General features: G+C 42.7%; 1 protein-coding gene across 1 annotated transcript in view; it reads left to right on the top strand.

The window, feature by feature from the left end:
* hydin (HYDIN axonemal central pair apparatus protein) overlaps positions 1–22,942 on the top strand; it is an 888,678-nt gene that overhangs the window by 691,950 nt on the left and 173,786 nt on the right. The window contains exons 55-62 of the mRNA XM_060837518.1: positions 4,539–4,698; positions 7,926–8,098; positions 11,595–11,793; positions 12,289–12,388; positions 17,337–17,436; positions 18,347–18,515; positions 19,915–20,153; positions 22,108–22,186. Of these exons, the coding sequence (XP_060693501.1) occupies positions 4,539–4,698; positions 7,926–8,098; positions 11,595–11,793; positions 12,289–12,388; positions 17,337–17,436; positions 18,347–18,515; positions 19,915–20,153; positions 22,108–22,186 (1,219 nt within the window). The remainder of the gene's footprint in view (positions 1–4,538; positions 4,699–7,925; positions 8,099–11,594; positions 11,794–12,288; positions 12,389–17,336; positions 17,437–18,346; positions 18,516–19,914; positions 20,154–22,107; positions 22,187–22,942) is intronic.

Raw genomic sequence — 22,942 nt, forward strand, 5'->3', positions numbered from 1 at the left:
TTATCTATTGTTAACTGTGTTTAAGGCTAACTTAGACAGATGTTTAAGGCCCTTGGCAAATTAAGAGATATGCAGAATGAATGGCAAAGTTCAGATGAGGCAGATAATCAGCCGCATTCGCCTCAAATGTTGGGACATGTCTGACGTGTGTGTGGTTTACTCCTACTCCCATGTCTCATGTTATTTACGTTCTTGTAAGTATGTCTCAGATCAGGGTCTACCACATTTAGCTACTTGCCTATACCTTATACCTTGGGAACAATAAATGCCCCATATACACTGAGCAGAAGAGATGTGATCTAAGTTTTAATTCCTTGCCTGTTGAATTTAATCCTCTTAATGTCCCTGGGAAATAACAAGCCGTTCACTGTCCTTGATGCTGAACTCCATCCAAGGGAATTAAAAATGGGCAATAAATACTGGCATAATCAGTGACACCAACATCCTCAGAAATAATTTTAAAATTTTCTGCTTTTGGAAGAGCATTCAAGAACATTGGAGAGTGTAGAATCGGGCTTGGGTGCAATTCATGTTGACTTTGGAATGGGAGCCATGTTGATTCTGCAAAATTAAGGACAGGTTGTGTACATGAGACTGAATTTCAACTGAAATTCTCTCTTCATTTGGGTTACATGAGATATGCTGCTGTATGGAGAATATTTATTGTCCCACTCCCAAATGGCACTAGGAACAAGGTGATGAGCTGCTTCCTAATGGGTCACGCAGCAATGGGAGTTCTATAATTCAAAAAAATGGCAATAGAATTCCAAGTGAGGATGGCCTGTGTGGGGTGAATTACAGGTGGCGATGTTCCCATTTATCTGATGCCATCGCCCTTCCTTTCAGGATTTAGAAGGAGCCTTGGTACGTTACTGTAGTGCATTTCGTAGTTAGTGCAAACCATTACCATGGTAGTCATGATTTGGAGATGCCGGTGTGTACTCCACAGCCACCCGATGAAGGAGCAGCTTCCAATTAAATCTGTTGGACTATAACCTGGTGTTGTGTGATTTTTAACATTCCATGGTGTGTTTCTGGTTAAGAGAGTGCTTCTTTAAGGTAATGGATGGGTGCTGATCATGCAGGTTGCTTTGTCCAGTATGGTATTGAGCTTCTTGAGAATTGTTGGAGGTACATTCATTTGGACCATTGGAGAATGTTCCATCACACGCCTGACTTGCAGACAGTGGACAAGCTCTGGAGAGACTGCAAGATTCCAAGTCTATGGCCTGTTTTTGTAACTAGAGCAGTCTTATGGCTGTGTAGACCTAACAGACATTTAAAATGATTAAAGGATTCAGGAGGATCATTAAGAGAAATTAATTTCCCACATAGGAATTGCAGAACAAAGGACTGAAGCTAATGTTAACCCTAGTTGTTCAGCAGATGTCTTGTGTGTTTTTATTTATTTATTCATGAGATAAGGGTTTTGCTGGCTAGGCAGCACTTGTCCATTCCTAACTGCCGGGGTCAGTTAAGAATCAACCACATTGTGTGGGTCTGGACTGAAATGGAGGCAAGATCAGATAAGGATAGCAGTTTGCTTCTCTAAAAGACACTAATGAACCAATGTGCAGCTATTTCTCCTGCTGACTTTCTACAAATGGCAGTGAAAACCTGGACCTCTCTTTTGGACAGCTATTACGTTATTTCAAATACAATATTGATTTTTTTTTGTGAAGTCAGTGTTTGGATGAGTTATAGATAAAGCTAAAGGGACAGGTTGCAATATAGATTAGCCATAATCAAACTGAATGACAGAAGATGGTCAGGCAGCAGAATTGCCTGTACCTATTCCTTTTATTTTAAGACTTCTTACATGGTTGAACAACCTGATTTTCCTCACTACCTAGAATCATACAAACAATGATATGGAAGGTACACCTATCTAAAGAAGCTGTACTCCAGGACCACTGGGGGATAAGAGTGTATAAAAGTAAAAATATAAAACAGAAGAAAAGGTGACCCACTCAATACTCATTCAATGCAAGGGGCATAACAGGGAAGGCAGATGAACCGAGGGCACGGTTAGGAACATGGGACTGGGATATCATAGCAATTACAGAAACATGGCTCAGGAATGGGCAGGACTGGCAGCTTAATGTTCCAAGATACAAATGCTACAGGAAGGATAGAAAGGGAGGCAAGACAGGAGGGGGAGTGGCATTTTTGATAAGGGATAGCATTACAGCTGTGCTGAGGGAGGATATTCCCGGAAATACATCCAGGGAAGTTATTTGGGTGGAACTGAGAAATAAGAAAGGGATGATCACCTTATTGGGATTGTATTATAGACCTGATCTAAAAGTTGAAGTCCTAAATTGGAGAAAGGTCAATTTTGATGGTATTAGGCAAGAACTTTTGAAAGCTGATTGGAGGCAGATGTTTGCAGGTTAAGGGATGGCTGGAAAATGGGAAGCCTTCATTTCCAGAGGAAGTATATTCCTGTCAAGGTGAAAGGGAAGGCTGGTAGGTATAGGGAATGCTGGATGACTAAAGAAATTGAGGGTTTGGTTAAGAAAAAGAAGGAAGCCTATGTCAGGTACAGACAGGATAGATCAAGTGAATCCTTAGAAGAGTAGAAAGAAAGTAGGAGTATACTTAAGAGGGAAATCAGGAGGGCAAAAAGGGGACATGAGATAGCTTTAGCAAATAGAATTAAGGAGAATCCAAAATATATTAAGGACAAAAGGGTAACTAGGGAGAGAATAGGGTCTCTCAAAGATCAGCAAGGCAGCCTTTGTGTGGAGCCACAGAAAATGGGAGAGATACTAAATGAATATTTTGCATTAGTATTTACTGTGGAAAAGGATATGGAAGATGTAGACTGTAGGGAAATAGATGGTGACATCTTGCAAAATGTCCAGATTACAGAGGAGGAAGTGCTGGATGTCTTGAAATGATTAAAGGTGGATAAATCCCCAGAACCTAATCAGGTGTACCTGAGAACTCTGTGGGAAGCTAGAGAAGTGATTGCTGGGCCTCTTGCTGAGATATTTGTATCATCGATAGTCACAGGTGAGGTGCCGGAAGACTGGAGGTTGGCAAACGTAGTGCCACTGTTTAAGAAGGGCGGTAAAGACAAGCCAGGGAACTATAGACCAGTGAGCCTGACTTGGGGGTGGGCAAGTTGTTGGAGGGAATACTGAGGGACAGGATGTACATGTATTTGGAAAGGCAAGGACTGATTCGGGATAGTCAACATGGCTTTGTGTGTGGGAAATCATGATTCACAAACTTGATTGAGTTTTTTGAAGAAGTAACAAAGAAGATTGATGAGGGCAGAGCAATAGATGTGAACTATATGGACTTCAGTAAGGCGTTCAACAAGGTTCCCCATGGGAGACTGATTAGCAAGGTTAGATCTCATAGAATACAGGGAGAACTAGCCATTTGCATACAGAACTGGCTCAAAGGTAGAAGACAGAGGACGGTGGTGGAAGGTTGTTTTTCAGACTGGAGGCTTGTGACTAGTGGAGTGCCACAAGGATCGGTGCTGGGCCCTCTATTTTTTGTCATTTACATAAATGATTTGGATGCGAGCATAAAAGGCACAGTTAGTGAGTTTGCAGATGACACCAAAAATGGAGGCGTAGTGGACAGCGAAGAGGGTTACCTCAGATTACAACAGGATCTGGACCAGATGGAGTGGCAGAAGTGGCAGATGGAGTTTAATTCAGATAAATGCGAAGTGCTGCATTTTGAGAAAGCGAATCTTAGCAGGACTTATATACTTCATGGTAAGGTCCTAGGGAGTGTTGCTGAACAAAGACACCTTGGAATGCAGGTTCATAGCTCCTTGAAAGTGGAGTCGCAGGTAGATCAGATAGTGAAGAAGGTGTTTGGCATGCTTTCCTTTATTGGTCAGAGTATTTAGTACAGATGTCGGGAGGTCATGTTGCGGCTATACAGGACATTGGTTCGGCCACTTTTGGAATATTGCGTGCAATTCTGGTCTCCTTCCTATCGGAAAGATGTTGTGAAACTTGAAAGGGTTCAGAAAAGATTTACAAGGATGTTGTCAGGGTTGGAGAATCTGAGCTACAGGGAGAGGCTGAACAGGCTGGGGTTATTTTCCCTGGAGCGTCGGAGGCTGAGGGGTGACCTGATGGAGGTTTGCAAAATTATGAGGGGCATGGATAGGATAAATAGGCAAAGTCTTTTCCCTGGGGTTGGGGGGTCCAGAACTAGAGGGCATAGGTTTAGGGTGAGAGAGGAAAGATAGAAAATAGACCTTAGAGGCAACGTTTTCACGCAGAGAATGGTACGTGTATGAAATGAGCTGCCAGAGGATGAGGTGGAGGCTGGTACAATTGCAATATTTAAGAGGCATTTGGATGGGTATATGAATAGAAAGGGTTTGGAGGGATATGGGCCGGGTGCTGGCAGGTGGGACTAGATTAGGTCAGGATATCTGGTCGGCATGGAAGGGTTGGACCGAAGGGTCTGTTTCCATGCTGTACATCTCTATGACTCTTTGACTCTAATTGTGAGGGTCACAAGGATTGTTAAAATTCTTGTTTTTTTTCTGATTTTAGATACAAGGAGAGTCAACACCCAGAAAACAGGGAAATTATCAGAATAGTGAACACTTCGCCCATGGTGGCCGAGGTTTCCTTCTGTTTTCAGCACGACTCAAAAGCTTCCACCTACCTTGTGGATCCACCCACTATCACTCTTGAAGCCAACCAGAGAAAGGTACACATATCCACAACATATTGGAAATTATTATCAATGTGATGTCTCATTCAGTCGTTCAGACAGAAGCAGAGTCTTTACTAAATGTTTCAGATCTCATGGAGAGTTCTCACTGTATTGTTAATGTGTTTGCATCCGTAAAGATGAGACTTTGAAATTGTAATGCTTTTTTTCTGCAGGAGGTTGAATGCAGCAATATATTTTTCTCAATTTGCCATTTTCTAAATTGTTCCCTAAGATCATAAGATATTGGAGCAAAGTTAAGCCCATCGAGTCTACTTTGCCATTAGATCATGACTGATATGTTTCTCAACCCCATTCTCCTCTTTTCCCTGTAATTGTTGATCTCCTTCCGAATCAAGAACCTATCTCTCTCAGTCTTAAATATGATTGAAGTTAAAAGATCTCAGGTTATAGTGCAACAGTACCAGCTTTCGGAGCACTGCTCCGTCATCGGGGAGCTGTGGAGCAGGATCATAAGACATTGACTGTGAAGCAAAAGATCACAGTGTCATGTAAGTGAAACAATATATTGAACAAACCTAGATTGCTGTTAAATCTTTCATCTTTTAGAATGGGTTGCAGGTTTCAGTTCATTAATATGCGAATCTCAGAACTCCTTTCAAGTCACATTCTCGAGAAAACTTAAGGTTTTATAAGCAAACGTGTCATCTCAGCTCAGACAATGCATTAAAGGCATGAGGTTGGAGTCTGTCTGTATCCCAACCTCGAGCCAGACTAGTTCTATTTCCAAAGTGGGAATTTATAAAATCTTTGGATTGATTGCATGCACTGACTGCCTGCAGATTGTATGCTTTTTAAACAAAACAGAATGTATCTGCAGTTATAATTCTGTAAATGCATTGACTTATATGTGTATGTGCGTGCATGTGTGGGAGAGAGTGTGTGTGTGTGTGCAAAATAGTCTCACTTCAAAAACTCAATCAAGTCAAATATGTTAAATGACATCTTAAATATATTCAATGACTTGACCTCCACAGCCTGCTGTAGCAATGAGTTCCACAGATTAACCATCCTCATGAAGAAATTCCTCCTTATCTTAATTCTAAAGGGTCATCCCTTTGCTCTGAGGCTGTGCCCTTGGGCCCTAGTCTCTCCTACTTGTGAAAACCTAATGGGACGTTAGCTTTAAAGTATTATTTGATGATTGTCAGGCTGTGGCTTGACTAATTTGCAGACAGCTCGCCCAAAGTTGACACAAATACACTCCGGGTAAAAGAGTAACTCGGGAGAGAACAGAGCCCCTTAAAGATCAATACCGCAGTCTATGTATGGAACTACAGGAAATGGGTGAGATACTAAATGAATATTTTCATCAATATTTACTGTGGAGAAGGACATGGAAGCAAGGGAACTTGGGGAAATAGATGGTGATGTCTTGAAAAATGTCCACATTAAAGAAGAGAAGGTGCTAGAGGTCTTAAAACACACAAAGGTAGATAAATCCCCAGGACCTGATCAGATGTACACAGAACGTCTTGGGAAGATAGGGAAGAGATTGCCGGGCGCCTTCCTGAGATATTTATATCATCGACAGACACAGCTGAGGTGCTAGAAGACTGGAGGTGGGTTAATGTGATGTCATTATTTAAGAAAGGTAGGAAGGAAAAGCCAGGGAATTATAGACCCGGTGAGCTTGACGTCAGTAGTGGGTAAGTTGTTGGAAGAGATTCTGAGGGAGGCGAGTTAATTGTGTTTGGAAAGGCAAGGACTGATTAGGAATAATCAGAATGGCTTTATGCGTGGGAAATCTTGTCTCACTAACTTGATTGAGTTTTTGAAGAAGTGACAAAGGAGATTGATGAAAGCGGAGTGGTGAACATTGTCCATATGGACTTCGGCAAAGCGTTCAACAAGGTTCCACATGGTAGACTGGTTAGTAAGGTTAGATCACATAAAACCCAGAAAGAGCTAGATAATTGGATATAAAATTGGCTTGCAGATAAATGATAGAGGGCAGCGGTAGAGCGTTGTTTTCAGACTTGAGCCATGTGACCAGCAGAGTGCTGCACGGATCGGTGCTGGGTCCACTGTTTTTTGTCATTTATGTAAATGATTTGCATGTGAATATAGAAGATATGGTTAGTAAGTTTGCAGATGATACCAAAATTGGCAGTGCAGTGGACAGTAAGGAAGGTTATTTCAGAGTACAACAGGACCTTGATCAGAAAGGCCAATGAACTGAGGAATGGCAGATGTAATTTAATTTAGATAAATGTGAGGTGTTGTATTTTGCTAAGGCAAAACATGGCAAGACTTTGGCAGATAATGGTCGGGTCCTAGGAAGTGTTGCTGTGGAGTGCAGGTGCATAGTTTTTTGAAAGTTGAGTCGCAGATAGACAGGGTGGTGAAGAAAGTGTTTAGCACACTTGCCTATATGTCAGTACATTGAGTAGAGGAGTTGCGAGGTCAGGATGCAGCTATACAGAACATTGGTGTGGTCCTTTTAGAATACTGCATTTTGTTCTGGTCTCCGTACTATAGTAAGGATGTTGTTAAACTTGAAAGAGTTCAGAAAAGATTTACAAAAATGTTGCAGGGATTTGAGGGTTGTACCACAGGGAGCGGCTGAATAGACTAGGGCTATTTTCCCTGGAGTATCGGAGGTTGACGGGTGACCTTATAGTGATTTATAAAATCATGAGGGGGCATGAGTTGGTGAAGAACCAGGGTCTTTTTCCTAAGATAGGGGAGTCCAAACTAGAGGATGTAGGTTTAAGGTGAGAGGGGAAAGATTTAAGAGGAACCAAGGACCTTGCAGAGAGTGGTGCATGCGTGGAATGAGCTGCCAGGGGAAGTGGTGGAGTTAGGTACAAATACAACATTTAAAAGGCATTTGGATGGGTATATGAATAGAGGGATATGGGCCAACTACTAGCAAATGGGACTAATTCAGTTTAGGATATCTGGTCAGGTAAGACAAGTTGGACCAAAGAACCTGTTTCTGTGCTGTACAACTCTATGACTCTATTATTTTAGTTATACAAGGGCTTCAGTGACTGGTGAAAGATTCAAACACTAACAGAGTTGGACGGATCTTGGAGAAGATTGAATGCAGGTTCTTCGCCAACGCTAATTGAGATGTGGAGTTCAGACTATGTAAATATGTTCTTGAGACAAATAAATATGCGAATAAGAGATGTGGCAAGGAAGTGGAATTGATGTCTGTGGTAAGACGTCTTAAGCTCAAAAATTGTTCCTTGCAGGATATCTCAGTTTGGGCCTACCCAACCTCTTCTGGTATATTTGAAGACTGCCTCGTTTGTTGTATTCGAGAGAATCCTGAGCCAGTTCTCTTTAAGTTATGCTGCTATGGAGTCCGTGCAGACCTGGAACTCAACCGCAAGCAGCTGCACTTTGACAAGATGATTCTTCACAGGTCAGTCAAAGACATGGATTTGAAACCAACCAGTCAAAGATGGTCCGATTGAGTCACTTTACAGAAATATCCTTGAAGTTTCCAAAATGTTTGACCCAAAACCGGTTGCTTGTTAATGTTCTCTGTTGGGTGTTGCACGTCAAATGCTTGGTTAATAGCTGCAGCTTTGTGCATATGGTAGCATTCTACCAAACCCACCTGCCTCCCACGCCCTCATCGTATCCACATGCTACTGTCCACATCCACCTCCCTCCTACACCCCCCACAACCCCCCAACCTGTCCACACCTGCCTCCCCTCCACACCCACCTTCACGAAAGGTGAAGAAATTGACCAAGGATCCTTGGGCAGCACCTTCCAAGCCCCTGGCAAATTCCATCTAGAAGAACAAGGGCAGCAGATATATGGGAACAACACCATCTTCAAGTTCCCCTCCAAACCACTCATCATCCTGACTTGGAAATATTTTGCCATTCCTTTACTGTCACTAGGTCAAAATCCTGGAATGTCCTTTCTAATGGCATTGTGGGTCAATCCACAGCAGGTGGACTGCAGCGATCCAAGATCCAATTCACTACCACCTTCTCAAGGGCAAATAGGGGCGGAAAATAAATGTTGGCCAGCCAGTGATGCCCACATCCCACACAAAAAAAGAGAAAATAAACTCCCTCCTACACCACCTCCTAATCACCTCTGCCACATCCACCTCCATCCCACACCCCTCCTCCTATCCACGCCCCCCCCCACCCACGCACCCCCTCCCTTTAATACTCTTCTCATTGCCACCCTCTGCTCCTTGCCATGTTGTCACTAGCACAAGACCTCATGAACTCCAATGAAAAGAACACCCTTTATTTTTCATTCCTCCTCTAGAACCCCACATTAACAGTGATACTCCATTCACTCCCATTTTTACATTTTTCTGAACAGCAGTAGCTTTGCAGGTACTTTTACTTCTGTGGGGAGAAAGTGAGGTCTGCAGATGCTGGAGATCAGAGCTGAAAATGTGTTGCTGGAAAAGCGCAGCAGGTCAGGCAGCATCCAAGGAACAGGAAATTCGACGTTTCGGGCATAAGCCCTTCATCAGGAATGAGGAAAGTGTGTCCAGCAAGCTAAGATAAAAGGTAGGGAGGAGGGACGATGGAGATGTGATAGGTGGAAGGAGGTCAAGGTGAGGGTGATAGGCCAGAGTGGGGTGGGGGCGGAGAGGTCAGGAAGAAGATTGCAGGTTAGGAGGGCGGTGCTGAGTTCAAGGGAATCGACTGAGACAAGGTGGGGGGAGGGGAAATGAGGAAACTGGAGAAATCTGAGTTCATCCCTTGTGGTTGGAAGGTTCCCAGGCGGAAGATGAGGCGCTCTTCCTCCAACCGTCGTGTTGTTGTGTTCTGGCGATGGAGGAGTCCAAGGACCTGCATGTTCTTGGTGGAGTGGGAGGGGGAGTTAAAGTGTTGAGCCACGGGTGGTTGGGTTGGTTGGTCCGGGTGTCCCAGAGGTGTTCTCTGAAGCGTTCTGCAAGTAGGCGGCCTGTCTCCCCAATATAGAGGAGGCCACATCGGGTGCAGCGGATGCAATAGATGATGTGTGTGGAGGTGCAGGTGAATTTGTGGTGGATATGGAAGGATCCCTTGGGGCCTTGGAGAGAAGTAAGGGAGGAGGTGTGGGCGCAAGTTTTACATTTCTTGCGGTTGCAGGGGAAGGTGCCGGGGGTGGAGGTTGGGTTGGTATGGGGTGTGGACCTGACGAGGGAGTCACGGAGGGAGTGGTCTTTTCGGAACGCTGATAGGGGAGGGGAAGGAAATATGTCCCTGGTGGTGGGGTCCATTTGGAGGTGGCGGAAATGACGGCGGATGATACGTTGTTGGTGGGGTGGTAGGTGAGAACCAGTGGGGTTCTGTCCTGATGGCGGTTGGAGGGGCAGGGCTCAAGGGCGGAGGAGCGGGAAGTGGAGGAGATGCGGTGGAGGGCATCATCGATCACGTCTGTGGGGATTCTGCGGTCCTTGAAGAAGGAGGCCATCTGGGCTGTACGGTATTGCCTAGAAGAAGGAGACCGACTGACTCCCACAGCTACCTAGAACATCTACTATAAACCGACTGATTCCCACAGCTACCTAGACTACACTTCCTCCCACCCTGCCCCCTGTAAAAACGCTATCCCATATTCCCAATTTCTTCATCTCTGCCGCATCTGCTCCCAGGAGGACTAGTTCCAATACCGTATACGTAATCCGCCGTCATTTCCGCCACCTCCAAACGGACCCCACCACCAGGAATATATTTCCCTCCCCTCCCCTATCAGCGTTCCGAAAAGACCACTCCCTCCATGACTCCCTCGTCAGGTCCACACCCCCCACCAACCCAACCTGCACTCCCGGCACCTTCCCCTGCAACCGCAAGAAATGTAAAACTTGCGCCCACACCTCCTCCCTTACTTCTCTCCAAGGCCCCAAGGGATCCTTCCATATCCGCCACAAATTCACCTGCACCTCCATACACACCATCTATTGCATCCACTGCACCCGATGTGGCCTCCTCTGTATTGGGGAGACAGGCCGCCTGCTTGCGGAACGCTTCAGGGAACACCTCTGGGACACCCGGACCAACCAACCCAACCACCCTGTGGCTCAACACTTTAACTCCCCCTCCCACTCCACCAAGGACATGCAGGTCCTTGGACTCCTCCATTGCCAGAACATAACAACACGACGGTTGGAGGAAGAGCGCCTCATCTTCTGCCTGGGAACCCTCCAACCACAAGGGATGAACTCAGATTTCTGCAGTTTCCTCATTTCCCCTCCCCTCCCCCCACCTTGTCTCAGTCGATTCCCTCGAACCCAGCACCGCCCTCCTAACCTGCAGTCTTCTTCCTGACCTCTCCGCCCCCACCCCACTCTGGCCTATCACCCTCACCTTGACCTCCTTCCACCTATCACATCTCCATCGCCCCTCCCCCAAGTCCCTCCTCCCTACCTTTTATCTTAGCCTGCTGGACGCACTTTCCTCATTCCTGTTGAAGGGTTTATGCCCAAAACGTCGAATTTCCTGTTCCTTGGATGCTGCCTGACCTGCTGCGCTTTTCCAGCAACACATTTTCAACTTTTACTTCTGTGTCAGGACATTGGTGATTCATGTCCCACTCTGTGGACTTCAGTAATCCAGGCTGATATTTTAGTGAATTGTATGAGATTACTGAACTGTCTGTGGATCAGTAAAATCTTCATTGATGATCATGGCTGCCATGTCAGATAAAGATAAAAGATCCCATGTAAACTTTGGAGAAAGAGCAGGGGAGCTCTCCCTGGTGTATTGGTCAACATTTATCCCACAGCCAAAATATAAAGCAAACTGTTATTTATCACAATGCTGTTTTTGGGTGCTTTCAGTAATGACCACATTTCCGAAACACTCTCACCAACTGAGCTGCAGAACTGTGTTTTACTATTTGAGCTGAGGGTTTAAAAGGTTTATTACAAATGCAAGTTTATTTTCTCCCGTTAGGAGGGACACCAAGAGCCTCACCATGCGGAATAATTGCCTCCTGCCAGTGGCTTGGAGAATCACTGGGTTGGAGAATCTGGGTGATGATTTCTCTCTGTCTCAGGATCAGGGTGTCATCGATCCCAAGAGTGATTTTTCTGTGCAAATGAGCTTCAAAGCCATGCGACAAGTCAACCTCAGAAAGTATATTCGATTAGAGGTAAGGTGGGAGGAGAAAAATAAGTAATCAGGCAGTGTAACATGTTATTTCCATCCAAAAGTTTCTAAATTCAAAACAATATAATTGTCTGAGAAATGGCATACAGTCTAAACATGAATCCTAAAGATGAGCTAGTGCACTGTATGTGGAGTCCGGGCGAATGCCTGTGAACAGCAGCGCATCCCCAATGGCAGAATGTGACCTCATTTCATTTGCAAAGCCTCATCCCCGTGAGAATCCTGACAAGCAGCAGAGACCTTCACTGTGGGTACAAGAAATGGATGCTGTTGTCAAGGTAAATGGTTAGAGGGACACCATGGTCAGGGATGGGAGCTTTGTTTGAGGTCTCCTGTGAAGTAGCTTTAACACAGATTGTTGTAGTTGTGTCCTCATTGCTGATGTGTGCCGCAGTTCCATTTACCCACTTTGACTGAAATCCCTCTTTCTCGATTTGTGTTTATGTTTGTTCTGCACCATCCTTTTGCTATCTACTAGGTCTACGATGCAGAAAATATTCTTGGCATTGTTCAGACAGAAAACATTCTGATTCTTGCAGAAGCTTATGATGTGGCCCTGGATATCAGTTTCCCAAAAGGTAAGCCCAGTTCAGATAAAAGCAAGATACTGCCAATGCTGGAAATGCAAAACGAACACACAGACTGCTGGAGAAACTCAGCAGGTCTGAGCCCATCTGTGGAGAGCGAAGCAGAGTTCATGTTTTGAGTCTGAATCTTCTTCAGAACTGAAGGGTACTAGAAAATATACTTTTATATACTTGTGATGGAAATAGAGAAGGAGCAAGAGAGCAAATGGTAAAGAGGCCCAATATAAATCACAGAGGGATTGTTAGTAGTAAATTAAGATTTGAAAGAGTGACAATGAGGCCTTGTTCCTAAGTGCAAAATAAACAAAATACAAAGGTATAGGAGGGGCTGGGAGGGGAGAATGTATGTAAAGTAGTCATAAATCAGTCAGTTTCTGAAATTATTGAATTCAATATTGAGATTTCGAGGCTAAAAGTACGATAAATGGAAAATGAAGCATCATTGTTCCAGCTTGTGTTATGCTTCATTGCAACATTGTAGCAGACCCGTGACAGAAATGTTAGCATGGGAGCAAGGTGGCTTATTGAAATGGCAAGCAACTGGTGGTGAGGGTAATTGCTACAGATAGGGTGGAAGTGTTCCTGAAAGCAATCACCCAATCTGTGTTTGGTGTCACGATTGTAAAGGAGACCACAATATGAACAGTGAATACAGTGGACTTGATTAAAAGAAATACAAGTAAAATGCTGCTTCATGGAAGGTATATTTGGGACTTTGGACAATTAAAAGGGAGGAAGAGAATAAGCAAGTATTCTACCTTCTGTGATGCTTAGGAAGGTGCCATGGAGGAGTAAGGCAGCATTAGGAGTGATGGAAGAGTGAACCAGTGTATCATGGAGGGAAGTTTGTGGGATATTGACAGCCAAACGCAGGGCGTTTGATGGTGACATTATGATGGAGTGGTGGAAATGATGGAGGATGAGCTTGAAATGTGAAGACTATTGGGGTAGAAAGTAAGTTGTTCTCAGAAAAGAAAGGCCTGCCGGCAGAAGTGTGGAAGATGGATTGTGGCAGCTCGGATTGACAACTAGAGATCCCTGTCAATCACAATGGGGGGGGGATCTTCAGCTGGGGAAAAAGACGGTCATGTCAGAGGCAGCCTTTAGAAAGTGACAGCACTGGGACAGATGTGACAGAGAGATGAAGAAATTGGGAGGATGGAATAGATTCTTTCTGGGACGCAGGTGTCAGAGGATGTGGGAGTCGGTGGGTCTGTAGTGGAAGCTGATGGACAGCGTATCCTCAGAAATGGAGATGGGAGATTCAAGAAAGGAAAGAGTCAGCAATGGGCCAGTGAGCATGAGAAAAGTCTTGTTTTTAATTCAGGTCTCAATACCATGTATTCCTTTACAAGTTCATTCCTTTGTTTCCTGCTTTTGAACTCCAGGACAATCCAAACAATGGAAAAAAAATCTTCATAAACCTTCATACCAACGGGATAATCTCGTTACCAATATTTATTCTGTCTTTATACATGTGAGCCTCGCTGCCTATCCCTACCTACCCTTGAAATATTGGCTATCTGAGCCATTTCAGAAGATAGTTCAACCACATTGCTGTGGGTCTGGATTCATAGTACGGCAGAACAAGTTAGGGCAGCAGATTTCCTTCTCAAAAGGGCCTGGGTTCTGAATCAGTAGTCCAGCAACATTATCATTATGCCACTGCCTCCTCTATTTTGTCACCTTGAACGTTCCTGCATCTCCATTAGATTACTTTAACACATGAGGACAAATAGAATTCCATATTAGCCTGTCTCCTCCCAATAGGATGACATTCCTGTGTGGGACTAACAGCAAAAGAATCTCTCACATGCAGAAAATCTGAAACATCAATGGGAAATGCAGAAATACTCCGCAAGTTTAGGAGATAACAAATGCGTGAACATTTTGTTTGTGAACCTTATGTCAATACTGACAAACTTAAGTAAAGAATTGACTAATCACTTCTCCCCACCGATACTAACAGCCTGTTAATTTGTTCCAGTACTTTCTGTTCCTGATTCAGCAGAGGTCTCAGAATTGGTCTCAATCAAATTAACCGTGACAATAAGACCATCTTGTGGTCTTATTATAGATAATCTTGAAATGGATCAAAAACATTTTGCACACACAACCCAGAGACTCGCTTGATTAATATCAGTTTAAATAAAGATATTCTGTAATTTTAAAAACAAGTGGAGTCACAGACTGCTGACACTGCACAGGAGGATGGAACTGGGTGTTGTAGTATGCTGTACTGTATATGAGCTGCACCACTGAGAAGTAATATATTTCTTACATTGCAACAGTGACTATATTACAGAAAGTACTTCATTGCCATAATGTGCTTTGGGACATCCTGAAGTCTCAACAATATATAAATGCAACCATTTTCCCCCATTCACCATGCACTGTTGCTGTAGTATATAAACCTGGTTAAGAATTCAAGAAGGAAGTGAGGACTGCAGATGCTAGAGATCAGAGCTGAAAATGTGTTGCTGGAAGAGCGCAGCAGGTCAGGCAGCATCCAAGGAACAGGAGATTCGACGTTTCGGACATAAGCCCTTCGAAGGGCTTATGCCCGGAACGTCGAATCTCCTGTTCCTTGAATGCTGCCTGATCTGCTGCGCTCTTCCAGCAACACATTTTCAGCTAAGAATTCAAGGAATAGGAACAAGATGGTGGATGGGAGCAGGATGGAAACAATGTGGTGTTGAGCTTGCTGCACCATTCAACATGATTGTGGCTGACTTTGTGCTGCAACTCCACTTTCCACCTACTCTCCATGGCCCTTGATTCCCTGAAAGACCTAAAACCTGTTTATTCCAAGCCTTAAATAAGTTCAAAGTCAGCAATCACATGACACCAGGTTACAGTCCAACAGATTAATTTGAAATCACAAGCTTTCAGAGTGCTGCTTCATCAGGTGAAGTGGAAGGAAGCATACAGCCACAGAATATATAGAATATATATATATATATATATATCTGTCTATATATTCTGTGCCTGTATGCTTCCTTCCATTTCACCTGATGAGAAAGGAGCACTCCAAAAACTTGTGATTTCTGACTTTGTCCATCCCAGTCCAAGACCATCATCTCCACATCTTAAATAAGTTCAATGATGGAGCATCCAGAATCACCTGAGATAGAGAATTCTATACATTCACAGCATTTTGAGTGAATAAATTTAATCTTATGCCAGTCCTAATTATTTGCCCTCGTCCTTAAATTGTGTTCCCTTGTTTTAGATTCCAGGATATACAAATTAAAACCCTTCAAACTTTTTCACAATGTTGACTGTTTCATTTTTCAAAAATCTCTCATTTTTCAAAACTCCAGACAATATCAATTCAGTTTTCTCAGCTTCTCATTCCAGGGATCAATCCAGCGAACCATCACTGTACTGTCCCCACTAGCTTACCTTAGATATAGAAGCCAAAATTGTACACAGTACTCCAATTGTTGTCTCACCCAAGCTCCATTCACTTGTAGCAAGACTTATTTGTTCTTATATTCCAATGCCCTTTGCAATAAAGGCCAACATGCCTTTTATCATCACATTTGCTTGCCAATCTGCATGCTCATTTTCTGTGTTATTTTCATGAGAACATCCAAGTGTTTCTGAATATCAACAGTTACAAGTTCCAAGGAAAGTTAAATTTGATTTGAAACATTAATTCTGTTTCTCTCAGCCACAGATTCAGCCAAACCTGCTGTTTTTTTTCCAACATTTTCTGTTTTACGTGCACTTACAAATGTAAAATATTTGAGATGTTTAAAAATATTTTGCTTTTCTTTCAACCAAAGTGAATAACTCATTTTCCCACAGTAAACTCTATCTGCTACTTCATTGTCTATTTACTTAACCTGTCTATATTTCTTTGCATCCTTGTCACATTTTGCATTTTCTTCCAGTTTTGTATTATCAGCAAAGTTACATGCATTAGATTAGATTAGATTACTTACAGTGTGGAAACAGGCCCTTCGGCCCAACAAGTCCACACCGACCCGCCGAAGCGAAACCCACCCATACCCCTACATTTACCCCTTACCTAACACTACGGGCAATTTACGTGGCCAATTCACCTGACCTGCACATCTTTGGACTGTGGGAGGAAACCGGAGCACCCGGAGGAAACCCACGCAGACACGGGGAGAACGTGCAAACTCCACACAGTCAGTCGCCTGAGTTGGGAATTGAACCCAGGTCTCTGGCGCTGTGAGGCAGCAGTGCTAACCACTGTGCCACCGTGTTCTTGGTTTCTTTATCTAAGCCATTAAGTTAGATTGTAGATAACTGAAGTCCCAGAAATTATCCTTTACAGCACTCCACTAGTTGCAGCACACCAACTTAAAAAGGCTCATTTAAACCTATTCTCTGCTTTCTGATCATTAACTAATCCTTTATTAATGCTAATATACTGCCTTCAACTCCATTACTTTAATCTTATGCATGAATATTTTGTGTGGCAACCTCATTGTCTTTTGGATTCTATGTATATCACATTTACTGATTCACCTTTATCTAAACTACTAATAACCATGGTCAAGGCAAAGGTGAGGACTGCAGATGCTGGAGTTCCTGATGAAGGGCTTTTGCCCAAAATGTTGATTCTCCTCTTGCTTTGATGCTGCCTGACGTGCTGTGCTTTTCCAGTACCACACTCTCGACTATTAACCATGGTCAGTCTAGTTTAGAGTTCCTTGTCACATTTGACACAGGAGGCAACTTACTCCTTCCACTGCTCTACATTCACGACAAGATGTTTAATTTCATTAGGAGATGCCACATTTTTAATTGTGTTGGAAAAGGTTATTCAGGGGCAGGAGGCAGCTTGATGACATTCCCAAGCCCAGCATCCCACTGACAGGCAGGCTATAAGCACCCCCCAACAATTTCATTAGCTCCATACATTCTGCTGTATTAACACTTGATCCTTGCGTTTCTCTAATAGGCACAGATGGTGGGATTGATTTTGGTGTCGTCAAGGTTATTGATAGCGTGAAGCAGACCATTACCTTGAAGAACAAGGGCAAATATGAGATTGGATACAGGTATTTATTTGCTCTTTTTCTTGAAAACACTGATATGTGTTGGCATATAGTAGCATTGGATTATACCATTAATGTAATGGCTTTAATTTCTGGTGACTGAAGAAGTTGCCTGTGATCCATTTCTCACAGCATTAAATCACAGAGATGGCAAGAATGGGGCACATTCCTCCCAGGGGCAAACTTGCTCAATTATTTCCCTTTCTCAGAACCTCTCTCACACTTCCAAGAGGAGGAAGTTCTGACTTTGTTTTCCTCAGGAACAAGCTCCTTAATTGATGTCTGTTGAATGCTTTTGAGAAGTAGGTGATCATATGATGCTGTCTGTCATCTGCTAATAATCTAATTTAATTGCTTTTTGATGTCAAATAATCCCAAATGCGTGCGCATGAACACTGTTGAGTACAGAATGATAGCAAAGTTTTCTGGTGGGATATTGTGGTACAGTGATAGTATCCATATCTCTGAGTCAGAGATATGGGCTCAAGTCTCACCTGTTCAGAGTTGTGTAATACCATCTCGGAACAAGTTAATGAGAAAATACTTATCAACATTTTCTGTTATGGAAGTCGTCTTGGCAATGTGAAGTCTGTTTCTTATTAGGATAATCCTGCCTGATGAGAGGATAATGGCTAACTATCTGCCAATAACATTCATAAGTGGAGTAAAAGGAAGGTACAGGAAACAGGTTTTTGAATCCCTGGAGGGCCTATTTGTCAGGAAATAACTGATCAGTTAATGAGTGGTTTGGGGACATGGGTGAAGCAAATCTGGTTGTCAGAGCCACTGTAATGTTGAGAAGGAGCACAAATGACCACCAGTCTCCGAAATGAAAATTCCTGTTCTCTCCATTTGCTGTTTTTGCCAGTGGTTTTAATTATGCTCATACCAATCATATGCTTTCTTCTTTTAGGTTCCTTCTGCAACCCACAAGACGTGACATGCCAGACCTGAATTCTCTGTTCACAATTCAGCCGATGAAGGGGTCCCTCCTACCCAATGACCGTGCCACTCATATCTACATCAACTTCCACTGCAAAACTACCACAGAGATCAAAGATGAGCCCATCCTACGCTGCCTGGTAAGGGTGTAGATAATGGTTTTGACTCCTGGTTATTACAGTTCTGTGTGTCATGCACAGGTTTGCCATGACTGCTGTATCCTCTAAGATTAATAACCTATCAGGTAGGCAGCAAAGTAACCTGGATAATAAGATACCATTACAGTTTATGCCATTGTAATTTCTTCTATTTTTCTCATACCTATGCACAACTTTGAAGTTTATCTGTCCTTCTTTTTTTAAAATTTAGTTGAGAATAACTTGACCCATTACACGCGACCATCACTCATTGATTGAATCACTAATCCTAAAGCTATGTATTGTTCCCTGCCTAGAACATTTTGTGTTGCTTTGTTCTCTGAAGGAACCAGTTACTATGCCAAGACAGGACTGCAGTAGGTTATGATCTTGAGTTAATTGTGTACAGTGGGCTGTGCTCACAGTATGAAAGTCCACATAATACCCATTTAAACCCTCAATAGCAGCAGACCAATGAGCAGGCAGAAAACAAGTATTCCAGATAGCCCTATCAGTCAATCTCCAGACTGGAATCTGTTCCTGGGAGCTAAGAAACATAGTAAACACACGATACATAACTTTTCTGGAGCCATTCTCCTTCTTGATAAGAACTACCTGCTGGGTTCCTCTCTTCCTGGTTGCCAGCTGAAGCGATAATGAGTAATAACAGCACATGTATTACTCAATACAAACCTAAATTAGGATTTGCTATGATCCATCATCTGCCAGCTGGGAAGCCCAGACATCATCCTGAGGGAGAACTGTAGCAGCCACACAATCATTTCCCAATGTAATCATTTATGCTAATTCCCCATTTTCACCTCACAATCTTATCCTGATGGTCAAATCTTCTCAATGTTTTTGCAAGTCATGTGAAACTCTGAAGATAAATGTTCATTTAAAATGAATGACCAGAGAATTATTGGCTGCTAATGTGCAACAGAACACTCACTTTCTTGTTGATGTCTTTGTCTGTCTTCCAGTTCTGTGCCAATCACAGTTAAGGACTTTTTCCTAATCACCAGAGAGAAATAAGAAACAGAAATATCACTAACATTTTCCCCTCCACAGCGCAGTGCTTTAGGACCAATTGTTTCACTTACTTCTGCTTTGGCTGCTGTTAGCTCACATGCCTCAGACTGCAGCTCAAAGACAGAAGCTTGAGCCTGAGTAAATCAGTCTTGTACTGACAGCATGCTTTCGTGTGCCTCTTTGTTTTAAATGTCCAAGAGAGTGAAAGCGTAAGAAACATTGAGATTGCCACACTGTTGACACTAAATTAGAATTACTCACTCTCATAAATGAATCACCTTGCCCGTTGTGTTTTATTTCATTTTATGCATTTGGTAACTTACAAAAGAAAGTAAATGAGTAGCGTTGTGCTTTGTCTTTGTGAATACAGGTGATTGAGCCCACTTTGGGTGATGGAGGAGAGGTTATAGCCAGCATTCCAGTTAAAATATCAGTTCGTGCAATTTTCACCACCTATCAGATATTACCAGCAGGAGAGGTTAACTTTGGTATTGTGTTATTTGGCAACCGGAAAAGCCGTACATTCATCCTCGAGAACAACTGTGAATTTGATTACAAATACTCCATCTTCAAAATGTCAGCTGTGATTCCACGCCAATCAAAGAAAGGGTATGGAACATCCCATCAAATATCCCATCTAGAAATCATTGCAATTGTTGTTGGGTGCATCCAGCAGCTGTTCTCTTTACAATTTGTTCTGAGTTACTTGGGTGTATCATGTAGTGGATAGAATAGCAGTTGGAGCATCATCTTTCGTTTCAGTGCCTCTGCCTTTGCAGATAAGGGATGCAGCTGCAACTTCTGTTCCTGACAACTCTTTAGTGATCCCTATAACCTAAACTAAGTGTGTGGTGAGCAAAGAGAGGACTGGTCTTAACTGAAGCCTTGCCCCATGTTTGAATGGCTCATTTAACCCATGAAGACTTGCCACTTAATTAGAACATAGTAATAACAGGAGGTATATGGAACTAGGTGACAAGAATGGGTGATATCAGGAGACAGTTGACTGTAGGTAATTGGGTTAAACGTTTATCTTAGAAAGAAGCTGATTGTGGTTGTGTTGAATGTTGGCAAAATTAATGGATTAGAATAGATTTAAAATTTGAAGATCTGCAGCAGGCGAGAAAGTTCACGATTCTGAAGTTGTGAATTGCTACCTCCCCTGCCCCCGTCCCTCCCATAAACTTCAAATCATCCCAACGTCTGCTAGCTCTATGCTAATTCGCACCTAGTTCTGTTCGCCTCACACATGCCCATTGACAAAATTTTAAATTTTACGATTTTTATTCTTGTGTTTAAACTCTTCAACCTCCTCACCCCTTCCTATTTCTATAATGTGATCCATTCCAATAGCCCTCTGAAAACTCTGCATCCCTCTAATTCTAGCCTCTAGCGGTCTCCATTAAAATCTATTTGCCTCTCTCACACTTAAGGCACACCTTAAAACCTATGTGTTTCATCAAACGTTTCTTCATCTTCCCCAGCATCTCTCCATATGACTCAATGTCACATTTTGAATGAGAATGCACTTGTGAGGTACTTTGGGGCAGGCTTTACAACATTGGAGGTAATAAATAAATGCATATTTTTGTTGCCTTGAATAACAATGAGCTGAAGTAAGAGAGCCTGCCATGAATTTTGTGTTTAGTGCAGGAAATATGAGGGAAGAGGAAATGCATGCACAACAACACATTTGTTTTTAGGCTGTACAGTAAATCTAAGGTTGAAGTAGTTCTGATTGCAGCATTGTCAATAAATAGAAATATGCAGTTGATGGAAAATTACTTTTTCTGTAGAGGGTGTTTTAGCTGATTTGAAAAAAAACAATTGTGAGGCAAAAACAGCATGATGGTAAAACAGAGTAAAGGTATTTATTTAAGGGAGCCAAGAAACTTCTCCTGTGATTAAAATAAGGTGATGACAATGCAGAGCACAGGTCTGTCAACACATAATTACAAAAATCATTGGTAGGATCAATTCCACTGCAATATCAAATGTTGACAGACTTGTCATCGCCTGATTTGAACACAAAAGTTGTTAATCGGTTCCTTTCGTAAAATGTTCCCTCCTTCCAGCACCATTTTGTTATAGTGTCACATCGCTATGTATAGTGTTAGCCCATTTGTGCTCTGACCTTGATAACATTCAGCCCTGTGTTGCTGAGTAGTCAGTAATGTCAGAGCCACATAGGTAACATCAAGAGAGTTAAACCACCTCTCCCGCTTTATCATTCAGTGCATTGCCATTGTTCGTCAATATTCTTGTAGTCGTCATTGACTGAAAATTCAACTGGACCTGCCACATGGATAGAAAAGCAGATTTGGATAAACACCTGAAGAGAAAATATTTGCAGAGTTGCTCTATAACAATCTCTCTGACTCAGAGCTATGGTGAAAGAGGAGGGCAACATTTTAATTGGATAACTCCTTTTGATGAGTCAAATAGTCTCCTTTGTGCTGTATCATTCTCTGCTTCCTGTGTTTTCAGAAACAATTTTGTACGTTACTAAATTACTAACATTTTTAGAAACTGTAGCTATTTTCTTTTTTTCTGGGTTCCCTAGCGGTGGTGGTGTTTCAAAGATTGGGAAATCTCAGGATAAAGCTGATGGAGTTCCAAAACAGAAAGAACAAGCACCCCAGGTAAGTTTTAACGTAGGATCTGGTTAGAAACATAGCTGCAAAAGTGTTCAAGTGTATTTCTAAGCAGAGACAGCTAGTGTTCCCGTTCAAAACAGTAAATGCAATTAATGATCAGCAGGACAGGCAGCACTGAATCATGGGCTTAATGAACTCAAAAGAAACATACCAAATAGGAGCAGGAGCAGGCCATTCAACCCTTTGAGCTATCTCCATCACACCATATGATCAGTACCTTGTTATTGCTTTCTCTCCACACTTTTTCACCGCTTTAGCCCTCAGAACTATATATAACTCGTTGAAAACATTCAATGTTGTGGCCTCAACTACTTTCTATGGCAGAGAATTTTACTTGCTCACCACTCTCTGGGTGTTGAAATTTCTTCTAATTTCAGTCCTAAGTGGGTCTAAGCTAGGACAGATGGCAATGAAGTATAATTTGGTGAGACTTGACAGATAAATAGTTAGAAAGAAGCAGCAGAGATAGCTGTACAAATGGCCTCCGTCTGTGTGAATAAGTCCATACCTTACTATAGTTGTTGGAATGATGAATTAAAGATACAGTGGGATAAAAAGGCATTTAAAACTGAAAGGTTTTCTTTAGCCCCCAAGCTTGATGCTGGAGTATTGGGTGGCTTAGACAGAGGAAAGTGAGAACTGACAATGCTGATAAGATCCAGCCAGATGCCCTAAGGGACAGCAAGACCAAATTTGCATCAGATTTGCTTAAAACTGCACCTGTTGAACATGAGGGACAGA

The sequence above is a fragment of the Hemiscyllium ocellatum genome, chromosome 17 (assembly GCF_020745735.1).
Source record: "Hemiscyllium ocellatum isolate sHemOce1 chromosome 17, sHemOce1.pat.X.cur, whole genome shotgun sequence".
Taxonomy (NCBI): domain Eukaryota; kingdom Metazoa; phylum Chordata; class Chondrichthyes; order Orectolobiformes; family Hemiscylliidae; genus Hemiscyllium; species Hemiscyllium ocellatum.